General features: G+C 45.1%; 1 protein-coding gene across 6 annotated transcripts in view; it reads left to right on the top strand.

The window, feature by feature from the left end:
* LOC140918037 (epithelial sodium channel subunit beta) overlaps positions 1–24636 on the top strand; it is a 51497-nt gene extending 26861 nt beyond the window's left edge. For 4 of the 6 annotated variants that reach the window (XM_073361606.1, XM_073361608.1, XM_073361607.1 and 1 more), the window contains 9 exons: positions 1686–1789; positions 2454–2617; positions 3843–3950; positions 8822–8939; positions 9740–9815; positions 10002–10059; positions 12769–12830; positions 17178–17253; positions 17829–18751. In XM_073361606.1, the coding sequence (XP_073217707.1) occupies positions 1686–1789; positions 2454–2617; positions 3843–3950; positions 8822–8939; positions 9740–9815; positions 10002–10059; positions 12769–12830; positions 17178–17253; positions 17829–18209 (1147 nt within the window). In that variant the 3' untranslated portion in view covers positions 18210–18751. Of the gene's footprint in view, positions 1–1685; positions 1790–2453; positions 2618–3842; positions 3951–8821; positions 8940–9739; positions 9816–10001; positions 10060–12768; positions 12831–17177; positions 17254–17828; positions 18752–23257 lie in introns of those variants that run through there. The other 2 variants (XR_012161060.1, XM_073361609.1) reach the window with 2 other exon arrangements.
* Positions 24637–25712: the final 1076 nt, after the last annotated feature.

Raw genomic sequence — 25712 nt, forward strand, 5'->3', positions numbered from 1 at the left:
TTGGTGCCAGGAGACCTCGGAGAGGTGCTCTGCTCAGCTCAGCAACTGTTAATCATCCAGTCATCCCTTCTCTCTGACCCGCTGCTGGTGGGTCTGGTGATGTGAGCACAGGACAGGGAATCAGAAGAGTCCCAATCCCAGCTCTGTCACCGACTCCTCATGACCCCAGAAAAGGAACTAAGGCCAATCTTTAAACTTCACACCCTAAAGTCGAGTACATAAATAAGTGGCCTGATTTTCAGAGGGGACGAGCACCTTCAGAGCTCAAATGGCTCCTGTGAGAGTTTGTCTGAATAACTAACCCTAGAGCACAGCATTTGGCCCAGTGTACACTTCTTCCCTCAACATGCCTTGTGATTGACAAACCCTTTGTATCTGCAGTTCTGCAGAACTGAGTGTATGATTCCAACCTGGGCTGTAACGAGCCCTTCCCACAGTACTGCTCTGTACAGGATATTACAAGAATTATCAACAAACAAATAGTTGGGTAGTTATCTAAACTTGGCAAGTCAATTATTACAGCCCTAGGGCAAGTCAGTTATCACAGCCCTAAGCCAGGCACTTATTTGGGTGTGCCACACTTATGTCACACTGTAGCATTCAATAGAAAATCCCAGGCAGGCTCCTTTCTGTCACGGGACGGCACGTACCTCTGAGATGCTGGCTCTGTGGGCAAGACTGTGTCTATACCCTGCACAGGTGAGCAAGAGGGCCGAGGGGTAGGTGCTACAAGGAACCTTTTTCCCTCTCTCGGCGCAAGGTCAGGCCTGGTGCTCCCCTGAGCCAAGCAGTGCCAGTGACCTCCCCGAGGAGATGAGCCCTGGCTAGCCCCGTGCTGTGGGTATCACAATGGCTGTGCTTCTAGAGGTACTGGGCCTGCGTGAGGCATGAGGCTTTCCAGAGCAACTGTGGGGCAGGGAAGCTCTGCACTTCTCCGTTCTAGGACGCACCGTAGGCACAACTGAGGCTCAAGTCACAGCGTCTCCTGTGCACTTTGTTCCATTCCCAGAAGGAACGCTTGCGTGTTAGTTCTGTGTTTAAATGTGGAACATCCCCTTCCCCCAGTCTGCCTCCACTGATACTGGAAAATACTTTATTTACAAGGTCCTTAAATACCATATTCTAAATTCTGTTTGGGTTTTTGGCTAAGTACAACATATCGATGGCACAATTTAAGCCTCCTCCCAGTGCTTTAGGGTCCTGTAAGTGAGGAGCCCTGAAATAATTCACACCATTAAAGACACTTGTTAGCACTGCACCTCCACCGACCTGAAGCTCTGATCTAGCTCCTAGTGTATTGCTCCCTTTGCCAACCAGCACCATGCTTGTCTCAGAAGCAGGAAGGATTTCTATGGGACAACGAGCCCGCGACACTGTCAAATTCAATAGGAAAAAATGAAATCTTGCCACGGAAATTAATAAAAGAAAAACTTCAAACGAGTCTCTCTGAAGTCCCACAAAGAGCTGCTGCTGCTATTTTTCAGTAGAGCAATTTGGTTGAAACTACACCACTTAGGAACTGAGCATCGTCTACCAGAATAAACTGTTGTATTTGTGTGTGCAGCAAATAAACAAGCTACCTGTACATCCCAGGCACAACTACAAGATATCAAAACATAGGATCAATTAGTCCCATTCTTTTACCACCTTAGAGGGTCACACCTTACTATGCATGATTCTTACAGAAATTTCACCCAGATCTATCATCCTGACCATGGCAACTGCTACATCTTTAACTGGGGCATGGATGAGGAAGCCCTGATTTCTTCCAACCCAGGAGCAGAGTTTGGTAAGTACTAAACCCCCAAGGAACAAAGGAAACAGGACAGCTGGGAAATGTTTCATCTGCAGAAAGCAAGATGTTACATGTTTTGAAGAGGCCGATTTATGGTATCATATAGGGCTACGACAGGGGATAGATCATTTGACGATTGTCTATTCTGTTCATTCCCTCTGAAGCACCTGGCATTGGCCACTGTCAGCAGACAGAATACTGGACGAGATGGACCTTTTTGTCTGACCCTGTATGGCCGTTATGTTCTTTTGAATGAGTTCTTGGAGCTACAGGGAATGGATAGGAAAACGATAACTGTCTGCCAGGATTAGAAAGGGGCTAAATCCCAAAGAAGGACATGGATTATATATGGAATGGCAAAGGGTATAACACAGAATAATGGGATGACTTTAAGAAAAGTGCATCTCAGCTGAATACCTGGGAAAACACTGACAGAATCAGGTGTTACACTCAGCCAATGTGTGGGAAGGAAAGAGTCCTTTTCAAAGCATTAACAAGTGTAACAATGGTCAATCTAAGGATGAAGGGTCTGTTCTCCTCTCTTAGTGGGAGAGGGATTTCCCTGCATAGTAAGAGAGTTCCTCTAAACAGTCATGTTTATATATAAATGCTGCACTTCATGTTGTGGGTTTTTGAATGTTGTGTTTGGTGCCCACAGGACTGAAGTTAATTCTGGACATCAGCCAACAAGACTACATTCCCTACCTCACATCTACTGCTGGGGCCAGGCTTATGCTGCATGAGCAGAAGAGTTTCCCGTTTCTTAAAGACCAGGGCATCTATGCCATGTCTGGGACAGAAACTTCTATTGGCATATTAGTGGTATGTGTGACATTTCATCAGAACAAATTGTCGGAGAAAGTAAGACTCTCTGATGGGGCAGCAGCCAAGTTTGTTTTCAATCTTAACTGAACTGGCTCAGTCCAAAACAGCCAAGTTATATTCGAGCTACGGCTTGGAACATTGTTTATGAAAGATTGAATGCAACTTATCTGGTAAACTGATTTATTGAAGCCAAAAGCCGCAGCCTAGGTAATTGTTGCCTCTTCACTCCATGTGTCAGGAGCTGCAGTGCTAAGCGAGTCCAGTTACATTTAACACTGCAGCTAAAGTAACTGGATGGAGTCTTCGGGGCAGGGCACCTCTTCCTTGCCCCCTGCTTCTCACTAAGGTGCAGTTACCTGAATGTTACACTCCCTGACTGACTTTGTCGTTAGTCTTCAGAGCATACTTATAATTGTCATTAACATCATAATCTTCCTAGAATTCTACAGACAACAGGTGTCATGTTTCTTTCTGTACGTTCAGTGAATAAGGTACTAGGTGTTTTGCTTGGTTACTACTGGTCTTGCTGGCTGTGCCTCTGTCAGCCTTTACCATGCATTGAATGTGGCTAAGACAACCCCCTCATCATAGATCCCAGCTTCTCACTCAATCCTCCCCTTCCCTTCTATGGGCTATAATGCAGTTGTCACTGGAACGTATAACCTGGGGTTTGGGACAGGGTGGAACCCATGGATCTGCCATTAATCCTCCCCCAGAGACAATCAGATGGGGTCACAGAGCAGTGGGGTCTGAGGAGGTCCTCGCTGTGTAATCCAGGAAGCCCCATGCTCCTCCTGAGCACCAAAGAATTCCAGTTCAGCGCCATGCATTTCCCAAAGATGATGTTCCTTGAATATTGCAACCTGTGGATGTTATAGCCTCTCCAGGACTGTACATTTCAGGGAAACTGCAGGATCTGCGTGTCTGAAATGGTCTCGCACCAAACAAATGTGACAGAAAGAAAAGGAGTACTTGTGGCACCTTAGAGACTAACCCATTTATTTGAGCATAAGCTTTCATGAGCTACAGCTCACTGCATCCGATGAAGTGAGCTGTAGCTCACGAAAGCTTATGCTCAAATAAATGGGTTAGTCTCTAAGGTGCCACAAGTACTCCTTTTCTTTTTGCGAATACAGACTAACACAGCTGCTACTCTGAAATGTGACAGAAAGGAACTATGACTACAACATACAGATATTTGGTGGGTTTGGTTTTCTTTCAGGATGAACTTGAGCGGATGGGTTATCCCTACAGCGACTGCACTATGAATGGGTCAGATGTCCCCGTAAAAAATCTTTATAATGAATATAACACCTCCTACTCCATACAGGTAAAAAGCATTATTAATTAAAACAATTTAAAAATAAATCTTTTAAGCAATTTAAATTCTTAATTTATATGAACGATTCTAGAGAATAAGTTAAACGTAATAGATCAGAATCTCTAAAATAACCATTAAGCATGAAGCACAAGAAACAAACACAAATGAGAGCCCTAATCTTGCAAACGATTATGCATGTCCATAACTTCATACATATGAATGTTCCCAATGAGTTCAGTTGGAAAATTGGTGTGCATGTTTGCAGGATCAAAGCTTAACAATTTATCTATTCCAAGTTATATTAAGCCACTAGGAATTTTTAAATTGCTTAGACAGAGAATCCAGTTCAATGTAATTCTCTGTCTCTCAATCTTACTACACAGATTGCTGAGCAGAGTGAAGACATGGTGGAAAATAGTTCTTTTCACTCTGTCCAGTTGGAAGCTTTATTTTTTTGCTGTTCTGTAGCTTTCTGCAAAGCGGTAGCCTAGCAAGTTTGCCTTGCAACATTCCCTATGGTTGCACAGAATTCCAATAAGTGCAACTTACAAGCAAAACAGCTATTTGTAAACCGAAAAAGCAAAATGTTTTTGTTGTGCTTTTGGTCCCTGGAAGAGACTGTGGGAGCTCAGGTGACATGGATGATTATTATACACAAGTCAAAGCAGTCAGAATCTAGAATATCTGTGCATCCTCCAATATATTATACATTCTCATTGGATCCCTCCCAATTTTCCTCCCTTTTACTTACCTTCAGACAAGCATCCAAAGGCTTGCTTGTCTGTCTCTGCCAGATAAAAACTGTTAAGAAGATTGGAGAGAACAGAAAAGGAGTACAGAACGTAAATTGATTTCCAGTAGAGTGTATTTTAGAAGAACAGGCAAACTGTTGGGCAAACTTGAATGGATTAAAGGGTCAGACCATAAAGGGGAAATGACAAAAGTTCCCACATAAATTGCAGGGTGCAACAAAATGTGATGTACCAAAATAAGTGCATTAGCAGTAAAGTAATGGGAAAACTCAACAATGAATAAAGCAAAGGTGGAGCCTGCACATGGGGCCCAGAGAAATGCCAAGATGGACAAGGACTCCAAGTGAGATGTTCTCACCCAGTGAGAACTTGTTGGCCAGAACAAAACCAAAATGAATGTGGTGAAAGTACCAGAGAGCTGTTTTGTTTGAAGGATGTCCTAGGGCTTTAGAAAGGCTGGGAGCCCTAAGGGACAAGTGTCCCTGCAAAACATCAGAGAACAAACTCAGGACAATAGTGCTGGTGGAGAGCAGGGTGATTTACCTCCTTGGTCCAGCCGGGCAGCACTTGTGAGCTTTGTCTGGTTTTGTTCATTGCCTCTACACTGCTGCCCAGTTTCTGTCTCGGGGCTGAGCGTCCCAGAATAGAGTTCCCTCTGAAGCCCCATGGCTGGAGGCCCCCATCCATCCTGAAATCAGAGCAAAGGCAGCAATAGGGTGACTCCAACCACAATGTTCAAAATGTCCCCTCCTGTTCCCGTCCTAAATGCTGTGTCTGCAATTCACCCACCTCTAAGGCCACTTGGGTTTCCACCGCCTGCGGCACTTAGCAGGACTCTAGCAGGGCATAACAAAAGCCGAGCAGAAATGGCCCAGAATCTCTGTAGCTATAAATTACCCCTGAAGCTACCATATGACCCTACCCAATTCACAGCTGTGAAAAACAGGTCACAGACTGTGAAATCAGACCTCTCCCATGAAATGGAGCTGTTGGCGGGGAGGAGAGGGGGAGGAATGGAGGCATCCTAGCCGGGGCTCCTACTGCCTATAGGAAAACTGATGATTCTTTCAAGGAACTGAAAGTCCTTGTGCCTTATCTACAGAGAGAGAGTGAAAGGGGCTTGTCGTCCAGTGATCCCAAAGTCAGACTTAATTAGGGGACACCCCTCCTGGCAGAGCAGTGCACAGGACAACAAACGGGTTTGCTAGAGGATGAGCTGCTGAATGACCGTTCTGCCTCCTGTGTTGCAAACGTCCTTGTCAGACAATAGAAAGGAGCCAACAGTAAAGACTCAGCGGGCAGGGAGCAGCTGAGGAGGATTGGGCCTGCACCTGCTTTAGCAGATTGTCTGGGGGCTATCCCTTTGGAGGCGGGGCACGGTGCGAATTGCCATGGGGTATGGCTAGTGTGTTAAAGGTGACTCACAAAGGGGGAAAATGGGTGTGACCCCCTTTTTTGCTTCTTTATGAAGGATAAAGGGGGCTTGAAACACTTCTTAAAGAGAAATTATCCAGCTTGAGCACATCCCACATTCAGGTCTTCTCTGCTCTGTTCTTCTTACAAGACACTATTGACAAGCATTATGGCCCCACAGATACCCAGAAGGTATCTGCCTGAGGGGGTGAGAAGAGAATTTTTATTTGGACAGTTTGAAATTTCTACTTTTGTTGGATAACATCTGTTTCTTCCACAACTTAAGCAAGGGCTGAGAAGGCTCCCAGTCCACAGCTGGGGCCTCTCTAGAGTCCGCCAGCAGAAAAAGCGCTGACAAGCCTCTACATTCCTGATATTTCTCAGCTAAATCACCAACAGGACAATATATAGCTTGTTAATCTCACACCTTACTGACCCTTTGTCATCATAAAGCAGCAAAAGGCACAAACCAATTTTTGCCTTTGCAGGTCTCCTGTAAAGAAGTACTGTGATATTTACACAGTGTCAATAAGGAAAGAATTTCATTGTTGGTCGTGAGAGGATAATGTTTGATTTGTGTGTGTCTGATGATTGACTGCAATCCTTTTATTATAGAACAGTGAGTTAACTAGCCAATGGGCCTGGAGTTGTAATGTAATCGTTACACCTGTGCACTAGGGATGTGCTTTGGACTCAGAAGGGATTATTGAACAATCAGTGTATACTTCCCAGGCTACTTCGGTTAGAATATTGGAGGGTAAAATCAGTCTAGAATAACTACTACAGTCTTGGGTGGATTGCAACATAAACAGCTACCACAATTCTGGATAGGAAGCCATTCAAGATTATCTACTTTTCCTTCAGACTGTAATATTCAGTTATTTTGGGAAACAGCATGATTACTGCTGTTTCATAGGCATTGGGAAGTTAAAGGTATCTCTGGTCTACGTAGCTGTATAAATATTATCTTTTGACTTAGGTGTGCTACAACTTTAAACTGCTAACAACTCTGCCTTCTGCAGAGACAGGCAGGCACAAAGGCTGATGCCTGTGACAGGAACTAAGCACACAAACGTGGCTCTCTCATGGAGACTTCACTTTTGTTCTTTCATTATCTTGTTTTCCTTAAAGAATTTATTTCACTTGAGACTGAAAACAGAAGTTTGGTTTTCACTAGATGGAAATGCAAATTCACCCCAGGCCTTTCTTCTTCTTCAGAATCAAAGACGGGAGAGAAACCAGATATGTTTGCTTAGCATTTATATTGCGCTTTTCATAGCGTTTGTTTCTAAACTCACAAGGCTGTAACTAGGCCTAATGGAATACAAGAGAACTGAGGGATATTTAAGCAGAACATATTTCCTAATCATGACAAATGTCAGACTGCTGTGGAACAGCAGAAGCCCTTTTGCTTGAGTCATTTACAGCTGGCTTGGAGATTAACACACCCCTCCCAAGCCTGGGGATGGGCTCTATGGAGTAGTAGGTATTTCACATATCTAACAATATACATGTTTTCATTAGACCCCTTTACATTAATTTTAAAATATTTAATGAAGCGGACACTTGAAATGACACTATCAGTACTTAATAAATAATACTTAGCTTAACGGTTTCTAAATTTTGCCTCAGTCCATATGTAATGCATATCTCCCAAGGGACATTTAAAGACTTGTCATCAAAATGGAACTTTTTCATTGCTCTATGACTAATTATAGTAAAATACTTAGACATTTCCCTTCATTCAGCTGGAGGTGTTGGGTTTTTCTCTTTTCTTAGTCTCCAATTTCTTCTCTCACTCCTTCATCAAATATCCCAGTCCAATGTCTTAGGGGTATCATCCTGCTTCACAATGGCCCGAGACTGAAAGGCTAATCAGAACGTGCAGCCTCGATCATAGGGTAAGCTGCAGCCATGACTGTCTCATGGGAAGGATGTGGATGGGTGGAGAAGAAAATTCAGCTTTCAGAGAGCTGCTCTCTGTAATAAGAACTTTCCAATGTTTCACATTTTAATAGAAGTTAGAAGGATTTTGAAAAATGGAGTCCACCACCTAGTCAGGGATACTATCCATCAATGTTCATAAATCAAAGGAAAATAAAGAATATGCCATATAAGGCCAAGAAATAATGTCAAGGTCCATAGGTTTAGTTTAACTTACTTTTTATTTCAGTTTGGAAACCTCATATAACTCCCCAGCAACCCTAAATAATCAGTTTTGTGTGTGACTAGAGGTAAGCTGCTTAAGCTCTCTGAGACTCCATTATTCCATCTGTTAAATGGGGTTACTACCATTTACTCACCATGGTAAAGAGCTTTGAGATCACTAGATATCAAAGCAGTAAAAGTGCAAAGCAAAGCCAGCTGGAGTTCTAAAGCAAAGATTTAACAGCTGGGAATTGTAAACCAAACCATTCGCTACTACTGAGTTCCATAGTCTGCCAGTGCATTCTGATTTGTACATGCTTATCACTCCACCTGTAAGAACCATCAGCCTCAAGTCACACCATGCAGTTCAGCTTGTTAAACCAGCAAAACTGGCTCCCTGTGCAAAATTAGCTTTTCCTAACATAAGTCTCCAAAATCTTCCATTCATTGTGGGAGGAATAGGCCCTGGTAGGAAGGCATCTGGGAGCGGTCTCTGCACTCTTTGATGCACTGATCAGCGTGAGAGCATGTCCCAGTTCTAAATGGCTCCTTGTCCCCTTTTTGCAGGCTTGTCTGCGCTCCTGTTTCCAAGCTCAGATGTTCGAAAACTGTGGGTGTGGTCACTATCTGTTTCCTTTACCTGAAGGGGTAAATTATTGCAACAGTGAAGTTGATCCAGACTGGGGTAAGAACATGAAGTAACAAGGCCCCATAATGCATCAGGAAAGGGATCAGAAACATACAGGGCTCCGTCAGGAACATTTTAAGTAACTGAATTAAACACTTTCCTTGTATGAGTTCAGCAGTGGCGCTGTTTGCTAACCAGATGGATAGTGAGTAGCGTGGCAGAGTTCTTAGCTCTGGCATCAGATTAAGAAACCTCAAGTTCCATAGCAGTTTAGCTGAAGGCTGCTCACACAGAGATGACCAGCTGGTAACACCAACATGGTATGAGACAACAGGGATTTCTGCTATGAAGTGAACAGAAAGCACCGCACCGGCCTTGTTGCATTTCAGGTCTCTTAGCACAGAAAGGTCAGCACTTCTCCACAGGTTTGTACAGACCCCAGATGAATTTGCCCCTTCAATACAAGGTGACACAGAATAGATGTAATCCTCAGCACACAACTGTGTCTGCTCTGAATGTTTCTGAGTGCTGCAGTTCTCTTGTGACAGACATTCACAGAAAAGGGATTGTAGTAAAACAAGGTGCATTACTACATTCAATGAGTTTCTATTTCAAGTGACAGCCCATGATACCTACTGGAGTGATGAAGATCTATCTTATGTAGTACAGTGCTGCATAATCAATCTGCTAAGCCCTTAATAATAGCTATCTGCAAAAAGTGTTACGTCGTCTAAGAGTTTAACTGTTTTTGCTTAAATGGTTTTCCAAAAAACCAGAAGGTTAAAGGGGATGCAAATTTGTGCAGCAGCAAAGTTCTCATCTGAAAGGATTGTTTGCTTTTTGTTTTCACCAAACAGCATATTGCTATTCTTCACTGAGAGCAAGTATAGGACACAGGCAGTTTTGTATTGACTCTTGTAAGGAAACATGCAAGTAAGTAAATAAACTCTCTCTGGCAGTTCTCAAGGTGGAGGGAATCCTGCGTTTCATTCCTCACTGAACAGTGATGATCTTAAAATCTAAAATCCTTTTTGGGGTGTTTGAAATCAAACTAAAGTTCTGATAATTTAAGAAAAGTGAGAAATTCTGTGTATTAATGTTCTTATGTCTTCTTTCCAGTGACACTCAGTACAAGATGACCATATCAATGGCAGACTGGCCGTCTGAGGCTTCCGAGGTAAAGCCAATTTCTAACTTTTAAAATGTAGATTGATAATGAAATGTTTTTACCCAAGTGACTCCCTCCATGTGTGAGGTTAACGTGTTCAGCGAGGCAACCTCCCTCTCTGCTAATTGACACTTTTGTCAGCATACAGCAGAGGACAGACTCTCCAGGCTGTGAAATACAAACAGGGAAGGAGAGCTTTTTATTTAACAGAATTGGAGCCAGGAATATTGTATCTGGTTTTAAAAAGCAGATAAGGCCTCCGTTCTTTCACTTAGATGAAAATCAGGAATAGCTGATAGTTAGAACCATGTAAAATTGGTGTCAGTGAGAGCAGAATCCGGCCCTTAATTATTCATTATTTTAGATGTTCTTTAACTATAATGAGAACAATGGCCTCCTCTTTCAAATAAATACCGCACTCGCCTTTGTAACTCACTGCGCCACGGACAGCTGCCCATCCAAAGCTATACAATAGAAACATGGTACAGGACTCTCAGGCATAACAGAAGGCTACTGTGTTTGGGCTTGGCCATTTCACCATAAACTTCCTGTCTAGCTTACACACCTCACTATGATCTGCATATTTCACTTACCCAAGAACAGCTAGAGCCTGCTAGAGAAGCAACTCTAAAATCCTGTTGGATTTTACCCTCTCTCAATAGCAGAGAACAACAAAAACCATCCACCTTTGTACTAGATGAAAGTGTTGTCTGAAGTAGAAAAGTGTGATAAGATCTCATAGAATAGCCAGTGTGAAAGTTCAACATTCCATAAATATATTCATTAAATGTTCAGGTTGCATACTTAAGCAGCCAAAGGTCAGGAAATGTCAAAATTAAGGTTGCACACAAAGCCTTAACTCTGCCTCTTTATGTATATATATAGATCTGCAAATCTGTGGACTATGTTTGCTGATCGCAGATCAGATGCGGATACAAATTTTGCATCCGTGCAGGGCTCTACATATACATGACAAGTCTTTAATTGTATGACCACATTCTATATGTTTAATACATCATCATACAATATTTTCAACAAGATTTTAGATGGGAGTCACATCCTCTGGTTTCAGAGGAGCAGCCGTGTCAGTCTGTATTCCCAAAAAGAACAGGAGGACTTGTGGCACCTGAGAGACGAACCCATTTATCTGAGCATGAGCTTTCGTGAGCTACCGCTCGCTGCATCGGATGCATTCAGTGGAAAATACAGTGGGGAGATTTATATACACAGAGAACAGGAAACAATGGGTGTTATCATACACACTGTAAGGAGAGCGATCACTTAAGATGAGCTAATACCAGCAGGAGGGCGGGGCAAAAACTTTTGTAGAGATAATCAAGGTGGGCCATTTCCAGCAGTTGACAAGAACGTCTGAGGAACATGGGGGGGGGGGGAATAAACATGGGGAAATGTCACCTCCTCTGGTACAAACCCATGTTAACAGCTTCTGCTTATCTAAGAACAGGTTAGAACAATTATGCAAACCTGAGAGAACGACTCAGGGACTCATTCCATAGTTGGTGAATGCTTCTGTAGAAGCGACACTTGTCTTGGTGTTATCACTGGTAAGAGCCACTAACTATGTCGGCTCACTCTGGATCGGCACAGTACAGAGCCGATGTTGCAACAATGAACAGTGCTCCGAGCAACCAGGGAATTACCTGGAGACTAAAAAGGCAGGAGCCAGATTGACAGCAGATCTACTAGAGCTGTGAAGATAATAGTTGTTGAATACATTATTCAACACTTTTCTCCATTTTTCTAGATAGAACATCTGGGTAATAAAAGTGATTTATTCAGAACAGATACAGGTTCTATGACATCTTTCTAATCAGACATGGGAACAGTATTTATAATTACCCAGTTCTACTCTTCAGAACACCCCTGCCTCCTGTTCTCTAATTTTGCTGACTTCCAGCATACTTAAAGATACTCCTGTTGTTTCTTCTTCCCTACTGTATTTGGACTTTATTTTCTCTTTAAATGCTCTTCTCTAACACTGATGCAGATTATCCTCCATGTATTTTTAGAGCTCTAGTTTTATTTGCAGTTAACTTGTCACTCATCCCCACTGGGTATAAAGTTTTAGGTTGAGGGTTCTGTGAAGGGATATGCTTCCCCTGGGCTAAGTCCTCCACCTCTTCAAACTCTAGACAGGTCTCATCTACCACTCCACTTGCTAAGAAACACTGCCACTCCCTATCCCATAATAGGCAACTCACTTCATCAAACTGGCCTTTTGGAAGGTTTCATTTACTTGAGTTCAGATCCCAAATCCTTCCAATGATGGAAATTTGACTCTGTTTCTGGTCTGATCCCATTTTCCCAAACTCTCCCGAAGTCACCTCACCACATTCTCTCATCATCAGTTGAGAACAGTGAAGCTAAAATATCAGGGCCTGTAACATGGACTGATAGAAAATTGGAAGCTCTGTAAAATTACCCCTTTTACCATTTCAACAGGAATTTTCCTGTTGATTTGCTTCTCTGGACCCTGGTTCTCTGGCCTGGAGGAAAGTCACCTGTCTGCAACTGCTATTGACTGAATCACAAATTCCTTTATGTAGTGTAATATCAATCGTTATTTAGCATAGGCAGGTGCCAGAGGTTCCAGCTTTCTTGTGGACCGTGTAGGTGGTATTTTACCTCCCCCAGAGCACACGTGGCTCAGAGAGAATATTTCCCTTTTCAGTTATGAATCAATTTTTCTTTTTCTAGGACTGGATTTTCCATATTTTGTCCTATGAAAGAGATCTGTCGACAAATGTGACTCTGGACAGGTGAGTAAAAACAGAGGTGCCTGTTGACATTAGGTTAGCTCAGACCTTGACGATCAACCCAAGCATGTGGGAGGAGAGCAAATTCTTGGACATGGTGCTTGTCTGTCCATGTAGGCAGACAATCACAGAAGAAGCACATGCAGATACCATGCTCTTCATAGCTCCAAACTAGGCAAATCAAAAACCTGCAACCAGAGTTTAAGCTAAAAAGCATATTGAACACAGCAGGTTCTTTTCAGCTCCAAATAAGTTTTAACAGAGACCAGGGCTAAAAATGCCACAGGTTTCCAAAGTTCAGCACCTGTATGTGCATGTGAGAGCACACACACACACAAACAAACACCCCCCACCCCCTACTCTCGTGTGTGGGAGGCAGGGTTTCCCACCTGAAAACACTGGATTGGCGCCTGCCCCCAGAAGGAGCCAATCCAGTGCACCAGGTTGGATGGAGATGGCTGTTACTATTTGATAATCTGAACTGAGGCCTCGGACAAGTGGGAAATCTGAACTCTGCCTTTGTGGTGCAGAAATAATCTGACTCCAAACCCAAACTATAGCTTTGTTTTGAAAATTCCTGACTTTTTTGGATGCGTGCACACATGCAGCAAACAAGTCACGTGAAAGCGGAGGCTGGACATAAAGGCAGAGCCCCGAATGCAGTGCTAGAGGTGGGCTTAAAAAAAATCAGATAGAAACAGGTCACATTGCAACCAAACTGTGTGAACATTAAGCTCCCTAAAATAGGACTGACACTGGTATTGTATCAGCCCTGTGTCTTGCATATCAAGCCCTAAACCCAGGTGAAACAGACCTCAATGCAACTAGTTCTACCCTCACAGGAAGGCACAAGGAAACTGGTTTTAAGTCTGTGCTCGGGAACAGTCACTTCTCCTCATGCAGAAAACCAATGCCTTGGATTTCATAGCCACACCCAGGCTACTCTGGCATCACCATTTTACCGGGGTGTAGAGCACGTGCGATGCTGACCCATGGATTTCCATGTGCCTGACACTTGTCGTCGTTGTTTCTAGTGCAGCGTTTCTCAAAGGCGGCCACCATGGCCATATGCGGCAACCAGCAGCTTTTCTTGTGGCCACAGCCTCCTGAGTGTGATGTGGGGGAGAGGGCAAAGTAGAGCCTCCTCTCCCTCCCTGTTGCTCCTGGATGCACCGCCCTGGTGTTGGTTGCTGGGGCTACCAGCAGGGGGTTGGGCCCTGCCCCCCTTAGAGTCACCTGGGGCACAACGCTGGTGGAGCAGGCAGCCGATGAGTTCCCCACCTTCCCAGGGCTGTGGGGCTCAGGCTCCAGCTGTGGGCTCCAGCCCTGGGCTCTGGCTGCACCGTGGCAGGCCCCAGGCTCTGGCCACACGGCTTCAAGCTTCATCCTGGCTTCAGGCTCCAGACCCCCACTGCCTCCCCCAACCCTCCATCTAGGGCTTAATTTGTCCCCAGGCTTGCCAGGGCTGATGAAGTCTACTGTGAAAAGTGATACTTGTATGTTTGTTAATACCACTTTTCACAACAGACTTGCTAGCTAGCAATAAATAAATTACAATAATTTGGCCGTGTCTACATGCATATTTATTTGGTTTTCCTACAGCTAATTAAGTATCTTAGGAAAAGTGTGAGAGTGGCCACCAGCAAGAGTCGTTTCAGAGTAGCAGCCGTGTTAGTCTGTATTACTCCTTTTCTTTCAGCAAGAGTTGGTGGCCGCACTCTGAGGCCACCAAAACATTTGTCCTGAGACCCTGTCCTAGGGGTAGCAGTTGCATTCCTTGTTTATACAGAATTCCAGCTCCAACTCCTAAGCAGCGTAAAGGATCCCGAACTAACAATGTTAAATAGAGAAACTGGTTCCATATTCCCATCCAGTCTGCATAATGTGGAGGATGCTGCTATGTCCAGATTACAGTGGACCTGAAATCATGTCATTGTGCAGAGTGAGACCATGTGATTAGGTTCTGAGGGAGAAATTAACTAGAGGCAACCACCTGGAGCAGATCTGTGACCCTGACTCTTCCCCTGTGGAGTCAGAGTATTAGGTGCTGTTACCCTGGGGTTATTTGCAGACTTGGGTGTTTTAAACTGAGGCAGGACAGGGAGGTTTGCTGCAACTGAAGTCCATTTGCCCAAGGGATGAATACAGATAAAGTTGCAGGTCCTGTGCTGAATTAGAGAATGAATGCAAGGCTGGCCATAAAAGGTCTGGCAAAAATGGACAGAAGTAGCATAATAATAATGCTTGGCGGAACATGAAAGTAAAACCAGCTAGCTACCAGGAGGTTTGGTGATGTGCGAGAGACCAAGTTCTGTGGCAAAAAGCAGAGGAACATTAACAAGGCCTTCACTGGAGTTACCCTAATTCTATAATAATATTACAGTCATAAAATAGATTTAAGAGACTGAGGCAGAAGAAAACAGGAAGTGCCACTGTTGCCGGCACCTAGTGCCGAGAGGCTGAACAACAGCTTGAGTGGTTCGTTACCCGGTGTGCTACACCCAATAATCACAACGGGGTGGAGAAGCAGAAAAGTTTATTTGCAGCTGCAAAAAGGTACAGGGAGAATAAAATCTCAAATCCTGCACAACAGAGCAGGAAGTTACACAGGCTTTTATACATCCTTTTTCCCAGCATACTTATCCAATAGCAAGCTGCTCCAAGTATTCATATAGCCAGCCAATCCAGTTCCCAGCTAGTTTCCTGATTCTCTGTATCATTTGTTAAACTACACATAAAGCTGCTTTATTCAGCATTGTTCTTCCATATCTCCCCTGTTTGGCCTTGCTTAGTTTCAGGCAGTCTGACTCTGCAACATACTGTTGCAGATTCTCAGCATAACTGCTGTATGTGCCTCCAGGCGGGGGGGCCAAGGACACTTGGGCCTAGCACACAGAGCTGCTGCGAGTGCCTCCAGGCAGGGGGGGGGGGCCAAGGACACCGGGGCCTAGTGCAAGGGGGCTTCATCGACACTCGTGGTCTTCCATCCCCTCGAGTTACCTAGTGGCCATGCCCCAGTGTTCCCAACAACTCCCCCCTTTGAGAACACTCAACAGCCTTGGCTCTGAGTTTTCTCACTTGGGCTACTTATTTCTTTACAATATGACTTTGCATAAGCACTTTGTGATAGCCCTGAAGAGAATGACTTATTAACTTTTGCAAAAGGGCCCTGACACATGATACCGCACAGCATAATACCAATAATACAAGCAATACAGGAAAGAGAAATTTTAATAGCAGGCTAAATAAACCACCAAGCCAAGACGACAAACCCCAGCCTGAAAACAAGGTTTGCAACCAATCGTTCTCTGGGGCAGTATAGGCAACCTGTGCTCCGGCTCGGGCATGGGCCTCAGCCTGTACCACCTTTTCATAGATTTCATAACTGCTATCATTTACATATACACAACATCGGGGCCCGATAAGGGCACAAACCCCTCCTTGGGATGCCAAGAGATAGTCCAAAGCCAGCCTGTTTTGGAGGGAAAACGTCCTGAGCTGCTGTACCTCTTTATTTAATGTTTTTACTGCTGACCATCCCCTCGAGTTACCTAGTGACCATGCCCCAGTGTTCCCAACACCACCATGACAGAGAGTTGGCAGAAACGAGTAAGTAAAGATGGCGGCCAAAATTTTCATACTTCAATGTTAGGCACTTCTAGAAGTGGCGAGAGCCTCCATTGGCTTCAGTGGGAGAGAGGCTGCTTTGCCTCTCTGAAAAGTCAGCTCCTATTTAGGTGCTTGATTATGAATTTAGAAGCCTAACTTTACCACGTCTCTTTTTAAATGGGGTCAAATGGCTACAAAACTAAGCTCCAGTACTTTCCTCGTGAACAGCTCTAAAAACCATCAGAAAATGCTAACACAGGCAAAACCAAATGCCTCCCTAGCACACAGTTTATGCCCATCCCTTGGCTGCCTCCAGAACAGACCTCATGGGTTATTCAGATGAGTCAGTCAGATGAAAGGTTGCTAATTGGCTCCCAGAAATTTGCTCCTGGCAAGTTCCCCCAAGAGTCTCAAAGCACTTCCAATACAGTCACTAGGCTGCTCTGTGTTTTTAATGCACCTTTGACCCCTTAAGGGATTCAGTTTATAAGGTGCCTGAGAACAAGATCTCTCCCCCAGCAACCAGTCTTACCATTTCTACCTCCTCTACATTCCAGACTGTGTGGTTAACAGAAAGAATATTATAAATGTCACCCTTAGCACTGCTTTGGGAAGCCTGATCCCAAATGCAAGCCCAGCCCCTCCCAGGGAGCAAAAGAGACGAGCTGGAACCACACCTGAGTAAATGCACAGGGTGTACAGGGCTAGAATTTAGTCTGAACTAATTCTTGTGTCCTACAGAAATGGGATCATCAAGCTAAATATTTACTTTCAAGAGTATAACTACAGAACCATCTCGGAATCTGCGGCTACAACCGTAAGTGCAGTATCAGGCTCCTGCTTCTAAACCCGTGCCAGAGCATATTTCCATAGCCTTTTCCAGAAGCCAAATACCTGCAGAGTTCCCACTGAAATGACTCTGCCAATCTCGGCCTCTGAGCAGCGTCCCTGCAGCTCCCCATAGAGATTAATCTGAAGTATTTAGAGGTGTCCCCATCCCCTGGACTGGGTGGTAAATGCACCTGCTGTTCTGCTCCGTGGGATTGAACTCCTGTGGAGTTCAGACACTCCTGGTGGGTCAGAACCACTCTCCACAGGCTGGTTCACAATCCCGTCTACATTCCTGCCGCTGCCCCATTTCTTCCTTTATCCTTGGTTGGGGCGGGGGAAAGTGATGCTAAGGAGTGCTGTGAAATCTCCTTTGGGGTGAGCCGCTGCCTTCACATGCCTCTGTGCCTGCGACATGAGGGACTCAGCGAAACGTTACAGGTGTGATCTAGGTGTGGATAGTCACCTAGTTAAACTTAACACACACACACCCCGAGTACACAGCTGCCCAATTGCTCCTGGGGCTGAGGGTAGGTGGGTCCTGACTTCATTTTCCTATTTCAGATTGTGTGGCTCCTGTCAAGCCTGGGAGGCCAGTTTGGGTTCTGGATGGGGGGCTCGGTGCTGTGCCTCATTGAATTTGGAGAAATCATCATTGACTTTCTGTGGATCACCATAATTAACATCATCAGCTGGGGCAAAGGCCTGAAGCAGAAACGAGCCTGGGCCCAGTACCCAGACGCACCTCCAACCGTGTCAGAGCTGGTGGAGGCTCACACCAATCTTGGGTTCCAACATGAGGACATCATCACCCACTCCCATGATGAAGTTCCTCCCCCTGGAGCACTCCCACCAGAGCCAGGCACCCCACCACCCAACTACGACTCACTGCGTGTAAACCCACTTGCTGTCATTGACTCGGACAGTGATGCAGAGGCCAGTTAAGCAGCACAGAATATCGCACTGCACTTGGCCTCTGAGGAGGGGCCTGCTCTGGCTTGACATGACCCTGTAATTCACTCTGCACCATGCTCTGCTCTTTAGGAAAGCTGCAGGGGATACTCTGCCATGTACATTGGTCAAACTGGACAGTCTCTACGTAAAAGAATAAATGGACACAAATCAGATGTCAAGAATTATAACATTCATAAACCAGTCCGAGAACACTTCAATCTCTGGTCACGCGATTACAGACATGAAAGTTGCGATATTACAACAGAAAAACTTCAAATCCAGACTCCAGCAAGAGACTGCTGAATTGGAATTCATTTGCAAATTGGATACAATTAACTTAGGCTTGAATAGAGACTGGGAGTGGCTAAGTCATTATGCAAGGTAACCTATTTCCCCTTGTTTTCCTAACCCCCGCCCCCTCTTCCTCAGACGTTCTTGTTAAACCCTGGATTTGTGCTGGAAATGGCCCACCTTGATTATCATACACATTGTAAAGGAGAGGTTTCAGAGTAACAGCCGTGTTAGTCTGTATTCGCAAAAAGAAAAGGAGTACTTGTGGCACCTTAGAGACTAACCAATTTATTTGAGCGTGAGCTTTCGTGAGCTACAGCTCACTTCATCGGATGCATACTGTGGAAAGCATAGAAGATCTTTTTATACACACAAACCATAAAAAAATGGGTGTTTATCACTGCAAAAGGTTTTCTCTCCCCCCATCCCACTCTCCTGTGGGGGAGAGAAAACCTTTTGTAGTGGTAAACACCCATTTTTTCATGGTTTGTGTGTATAAAAACAAACATCTGCTGTATTTTCCACAGTATGCATCCGATGAAGTGAGCTGTAGCTCACAAATGCTTATGCTCAAATATATTGGTTAGTCTCTAAGGTGCCACAAGTACTCCTTTTCTTTTTGCGAATACAGACTAACACAGCTGTTACTCTGAAACCTGTCATTATCTTTGCACACAGTTTCTGTGATCAGTAGCTTCTCACAGAATGATTGTGATAAACTAATCATACTACTAGGTATACAAGCATGATAGCAGAATAAAGGCTGTCACAATGACAACAGGAAATTTATTAAAATGGGAGAAAAGTCACAAAGGAAAGACTGAGGCTGGCTTGTGGTAGGGAGAGACTGGGATGTCCATGGCATGAGAATCTGATAGTGGCTTTGATAAGAAAAGGAGTACTAGTGGTACCTTAGAGACTAACCAATTTATTTGAGCATGAGCTTTTGTGAGCTACAGCTCAAGGTAGAGTTTTAGAAACTGAAAAGTAGAAACTAGAGCCTGTTCTACACACTTCTGTTCCTGTACAGCTAGCCGGCAAGTCACAGAATTGAAGTGACCCACCCTTTTTATCTTGTTCTAAGGTCTTCAACTCCCAATATTTCTGCCTCCAAATAACCAGGAGTATAAACAGTGACCTACTCCAGACAAGGTGTGTCGGCTGCTTGCTGGAGCCCTTATGCTTTTTGTTTGTGTTCCTATGCTCACTGCTCTGATTTTTGTAATTAGTTTCCTGCAGATGGGCACATTTGTTAATATATGTTAGAGGTAAACAGTTCAGATTCCAATAAAGATACAAGCACACCTACCATGGGTGGAGTGGCAGGTCACCTAACAGTATCATTCTTGGCAAAAAAACCACCAGCTATCATGGCTGAGTTTCCTGGTGGCAGAGCAGGTGAAGTTTAGTGCTTATAAAAAGAGACGCTGCTAGTCCAGGACAGGACTAGGTATGGTGCAGATTTGGGTCAAGCTTCCCTAGGCAGCCAGCTCTCCTAATGCAACAGCACTAGCCCTGCAATTCCATCTTGCAGGCTGCCTTGGGGAGCTGGGGTTGCTGTTATATAGTCAAATCTCCACCGGGCACTTGGCAAGGGAGCGTAGCACCTTGCTCTTATAGCCAACATGAACCATGTCTTTGTGAGGAGGGAGCAGCTCCGTGCCAAGGCTGCTGTCCCACTACCTCTCCACCACGCTGCAGATCTAGTTTATAGAAATAGTTTTCAGAACTTCAGGAAGAAACAAGATTGTGTGGTCAAGTCACGAGAGTGGGAACATGGAGTCCTGGGGCTTAGCCCCAGCTCAGCAGTTCCCAGCTGTGTGGCCATGGGTGAGTTATCATCTCCCAGCCCCCGACCTGTAGAACGGGGCTAATACATTCTCACACATCAAAGGGGTGGTGAGGCTCCATGCTAGTTTTTATAAATCCTCTTGAGATCCACAGCTGAAAACTGCTATCAAAGTGCAGTGCTATTAATTACACACACAATTCTCACAGCCCAGGCTGGCTGGAGTCTCTCCGTTCCTCCTTCACACAGCCACAGAAGTGATCAGCCTCACACATAGCAGCACAACTGATGTAACAAAATTCTAGCAAGACACACACTGACAATCACACAATCACTTGCTAGCGCAGCAGGCCCTGGTGGCTGCAGTGCCCAGCACATTTGTGGGTCCCCATATTACGCCGATGGCTCTGCAGTGGGATTTTATTGTAAGGCGGCCTTGGCTGGGAATTTTGGATACTTCCCGTGATGTTCAAAGTACCAACCCTTGCACGCTTTGACGATCACGCAATACCACTCACAACGATAAGGAGCTGCATTCTGCACAGGCCTGTCTCCTCCCAGTCACAGGAACCCTTTTGGATAAAGTATTAGGCCATAGGCTCCACAGCGTAAACCAGGACTGACAAGTCACAAAAACCACTGAATGCCTGCCATTCTGCCCCAGGCAGGGGAGCCCAGTACAGCTTTGTCATTAGCCGAGGGCACGGCTCCTGAGAGCATACACTGAATTGGTTTTCCTTTCAGTATGAAACAGGATTCAGCGTCTTCTACACTTTCCACAGTATGCATCCGATGAAGTGAGCTGTAGCTCATGAAAGCTTATGCTCAAATAAATTGGTTAGTCTCTAAGGTGCCACAAGTCCTCCTTTTCTTTTTGCGAATACAGACTAACACGGCTGTTACTCTGAAACCTGTAAGTGGGATAAAGTTAGGGATAAGTGACTCATTCGCTAAAGCCCCAAACCTGCCGTGAACTCCAGCTGGGCAGACCCCTGTCCCCACACGGAGCCCCAGGGGCTCAGTGCAAGCATCACGCCCTCAGAACTGATTACAGGATGGGATTCTAAGATAAAAGTGAATGGCTCTCTTTCCACAGCTGGGAAATAGGCAGCTGTGGGGTCTCTCCCCATTCCTGTTTCTCGATGGAGCCACTTGCAGTCTACATTTTAAAAATTTTATTTCCTGCACCTACAATGGGGAACATGGGTGAAAACCAACAACAGTTTTCAGAGAAGTAGAAACTTTCTGAGTGCGCTCACTGAGAGGGGAAGAATACAACAACATAGCCCAGAACATTGATAACACCTTCCCCTCATTAGGACATACCAGCCCTGATTTTGATTAATTCACATAATAATTTTGGGCAGATTTCTAGTTTCAAAACCACCTCCACCAAAAGCCTTTTACTGTATCCATAATCTCAATTTGTTAAATATTTGAGAATTCGCATTACGACCAAATCTCTATTACATCCCTCTATTAAACCATTACTAGAGAGCTGGATAGACAGAAATCTCTAATTTCACAGACTGCAGGGAGAAGTCTCCTAAAAATGAATGTGAGCTACACTTTATCATCCTTTCCTGGTCTTACCATTTACAGTGCCCTTTCCCTCCTTTTGTTAAAGAAAGTTATCTAAATTAGCCACACAATGTGTTTATTTAAGCAAATGCTCTAAAATCTGCAGAGATTATCTATAGCAAACAAAGCAACATCATGAACTAGGTTCTTAAGAATTTTTATATCTTTTTCCCTACATAAATGAACATTTACTACAGTCCTATAGCTGCAGTTCCCAGCATCATAGGAGTGAAACCAAATTCCCTTATTCTATCAACCCATATTTTGATTTGTTCCATTTACTCCAAAGGAAGCTTTTATTTACAAGAACAACCCTTGTACCGCCCATTCATTAAATATGCAGAACAAACCATCTCTGTTATCCTTCCCCATTACCACCCTTTCCTTCTATACTAGGAATACTTATGGTTTTGACATCTTCAAATAATTTTAATTATTGGTGAAAGACTGTTTCTTGGGCTACTGAGGAGGAGCGGGCTGGGGGAGTTGGGCAGATATTACTGGCAGTCCTTCGTATTGTGTTTTCATTTGTGAGCTAGGCTGATCCTATACTCTGGGCACTAGAGAGATTTCTACAAATACACAGAAACAAATAAATAACCAGTGCCACATATTACCAGCAGATCTGCAAACAATACAAAACCTGCATGTTGCCACTAATGCCACCTAATCAATATTTTAATCTTGTTCAAAACACTGGAAGCTCACTCAGGGAGACAGCGTTCATTTTTCAGGTCTAGGAAAAAAGGGCAGGATCTAAGATGTATCCATTATAACCTTCTAACAGTTTTAAAACCGGAAGATAACTAGATTAAGTAGTAGACTCTAATTTTCCAAATACTGGTCTAGCATTCCTGTAACTTCTATTTGTGTCTCTCATCTAATCACTACATTTCAAAAGGAAGCTTCTTTAGGTCAGTAAATGGAGCCATTCTGTCAAACGTTTGCCTTGAAAATGTGGTATTTTCGCTTTCCATACACAAGGGGATGAGCACAGCTACCGACTACACTTTACTGAGGGCGTGGCTACACTTGGCAGATGTAGAGCGCTTTCAGTTAAACCCGCCTTCGGACAGCGCAGTAGGGAAAGCGCTGCAGTCTGTCCACACTGCAAGCTGCAAGCGCACTGGCATGTCCACATTTGCAGCTGCACTGGGAGTGGTGCATTGTGGGCAGCTATCCCACAGAGCACCTCTTTCTAATCTGGCGCTGTGGCTTGTGGAAAGTGGGGGGAGCACTCGGGGAATTCCGGGTCCTGTCCCAATGCCCTGTGATGCATTGGTTCACATCCCAGCAATCCCTCTGCTTCTGTCCACAATTGGCACCATCTTTCAACAGTTTTTGTATGGCGCGCTCTGTCTTCCCTTTCGGTCTGCAGGAATAGATCCCGAAGTGCTGAGGAATATGCAGACGATTCACGCCAGCACATTGTGTTTGGCAGTCAAGTTATTCCTTATGATCCAAAGTGACAGTGAGGACTCCGATGATGATAGATGCGAGTAATGCATACGACATGACATTGCTTGTGGCTTTCACGGATATGCTCACCACCGTGGAACGGCACTTTTGGGCTCGGGAAACAAGCACTGAGTGGTGGGATCACATTGTCATGCACGTCTGCGATGACGAGCAGTGGCTGCAGAACTTTGGGATGAGAAAAGCCACTTTCATGGGACTGTGTGAGGAGCTCGCCCCCACCCTGCGGCACAAGATTGAGAGCTGCCCTGCTGGTGGAGAAGCGGGTGGCTATTTCAATCTGGAAGCTGGCAACTCCAGACAGCTACCTATCGGTCACTAACCAGTTTGGAGAGGGGAAGTTAACCGTTGGAATCGTGTTGATGCAAGTTTGCAGAGCCATTAATCACATCCTGCTCAGAAGAACCGTGACTCTGGGTAACATGCATGACATTGTGGCTGGCTTTGCACAAATAGGTTTCTCTAACTGCAGAGGGGCGTTAGATGGCACGCACATTCCAATTCTGACACCAGCCTCCAAGTATGTTAATCGGAAGGGCTATTTCTCTATGGTTCTCCAGGCACTTGTGGATCACCGTGAGTGTTTCACTGACATTAACGCAGGCTGGCCCGGAAAGGTGCATGACATACGCATCTTTTGGAACACTGGCCTGTTCAGGAAGCTGCAAGCCAGGACTTTTTCCCTAGACCAGAAGATCACCATTGGGGAAGTCGAAATGCCCATTGTGATCCTTGGAGACCCCGCTTACCCTTTAATGCCATGGCTCATGAAACCCTACACAGGGAGCCTTGACAGTAGCAAGGAGCAGTTCAACAACAGGCTGAGCCAGTGCAGAATGACTGTGGAGTGTGCTTTTGGCCGTTTAAAGGGCCGTTGGCGCTCTCTGTATGGGAAGCTGGACCTGGCTGATATCAGCATCCCCGCGGTTATATCCGCGAGCTGTACCCTCCATAACATTTGTGAAGGGAAGGATGAACGATTTACTCAGGCATGGAACTTGGAGGTTTAACACCTGGAGGCTGAATTTGAACAGCCAGAGAGCAGAGCTATTAGAGGGGCCCAGCACGGGGCTGCAAGGATTAGGGATGCCTTGAGAGAGCAACTTGAGGCTGAAAGCCACCAGTAATGTCTGGTGCCCTGCACGGGCGTGCAGTGGTTCCAATATTAGTAGGAATCTGTGTTTGCTACGTATGATATACTGACTTGCGGTGCCTGTTGCTTTCCTGGGCTAAGGTATCTTTTACTTTATGCAATAATAAAGAATGTTTTCAAAGCAAAAATATCCATGTATTGAAAAGAAATAACTGCTTGGGAAACAGAAAGGGCAAGGGGGTGGGGTGGGGAACGGTACAATCACAGGTTTGTGTATGTCCTATTCTCATACGCAGCCTTTCTGTCTGGAGTGCTGTGCAATGAGTGCTGCTCTTCAGGATGGCTATACTGCATGGTGATGGGGGTTGAGTGCGGTGTGTCAGAGTCGTAGTTTTCAGGGCTGGGTGGTGAAGCTACAGGTGTTGGAGGCAGCTGGTGGCTGGCGATAAGAACCCGGATGTTAGGGAAAGTGGGTTGGAGGTGACATGGGGGCACAAGGGAAAGAGTTTTGGGACAAGGGACAAGGGCTGCGGGCGGGGGGGCGGGCGTAGTAGTGCTCCATCTGCATGGCTATGAGCGCCAAGCAGACTCGATCCAGGCGCTCCACAATGCTTAGTAGCAACTCTGTGCTTTGGTGCTGGTGATCCGCATTCTGCTGGTGGACCCTCCTTTCATTTTCCCACCACTCCTGCACTTTTTGATTTTTATTAAGGGAGTGCTGCATGACTTCATTCAGCATGTCCTCTTTGCTTCTACGTGGCCTCTTCCTGATTCTTTGCAGCCTCTTGGCTGGTGATAACATGGATGGCTGAGATCTCAAAGTTGCATCTGTAAAGGCAAAATGCAACACTTGACAGAGGCAGCATTGTTCACACCAGACAGAGCAATTATGTGGTTTTTATTAAGGGCAAGCATAGTCTACACAATAGCATAATTTGCCCGTCCCAAAGCGAGTGCACATAACCCCCAGGAGCCCCAAAATGGTGAGTAAACACAGGGTCAAGGGGGACTGATTCTTTCATGGCTGTACTGTCCTCTGGGTTTCTGTGCCTTGGGGAAAGCCAACAGCGGCAGGGGGCCCCTGTACTGAACACTGTCCCCACATTTTCCACAGGAGTTCATCCTGAAAGATATTTCACTGTTGAGGGTGACCTGGGAAGCAACGGAGGGTCTTCTACTGCAATGTGGCTTCTGCCCTGGCCCATATGCAGCTTGCCTGTGTGCAGCAATGGTCCCCCCGCCCCTCACAGCATAGTGGCGGGGA

The sequence above is a fragment of the Lepidochelys kempii genome, chromosome 10 (assembly GCF_965140265.1).
Source record: "Lepidochelys kempii isolate rLepKem1 chromosome 10, rLepKem1.hap2, whole genome shotgun sequence".
Lineage (NCBI taxonomy): Eukaryota > Metazoa > Chordata > Testudines > Cheloniidae > Lepidochelys > Lepidochelys kempii.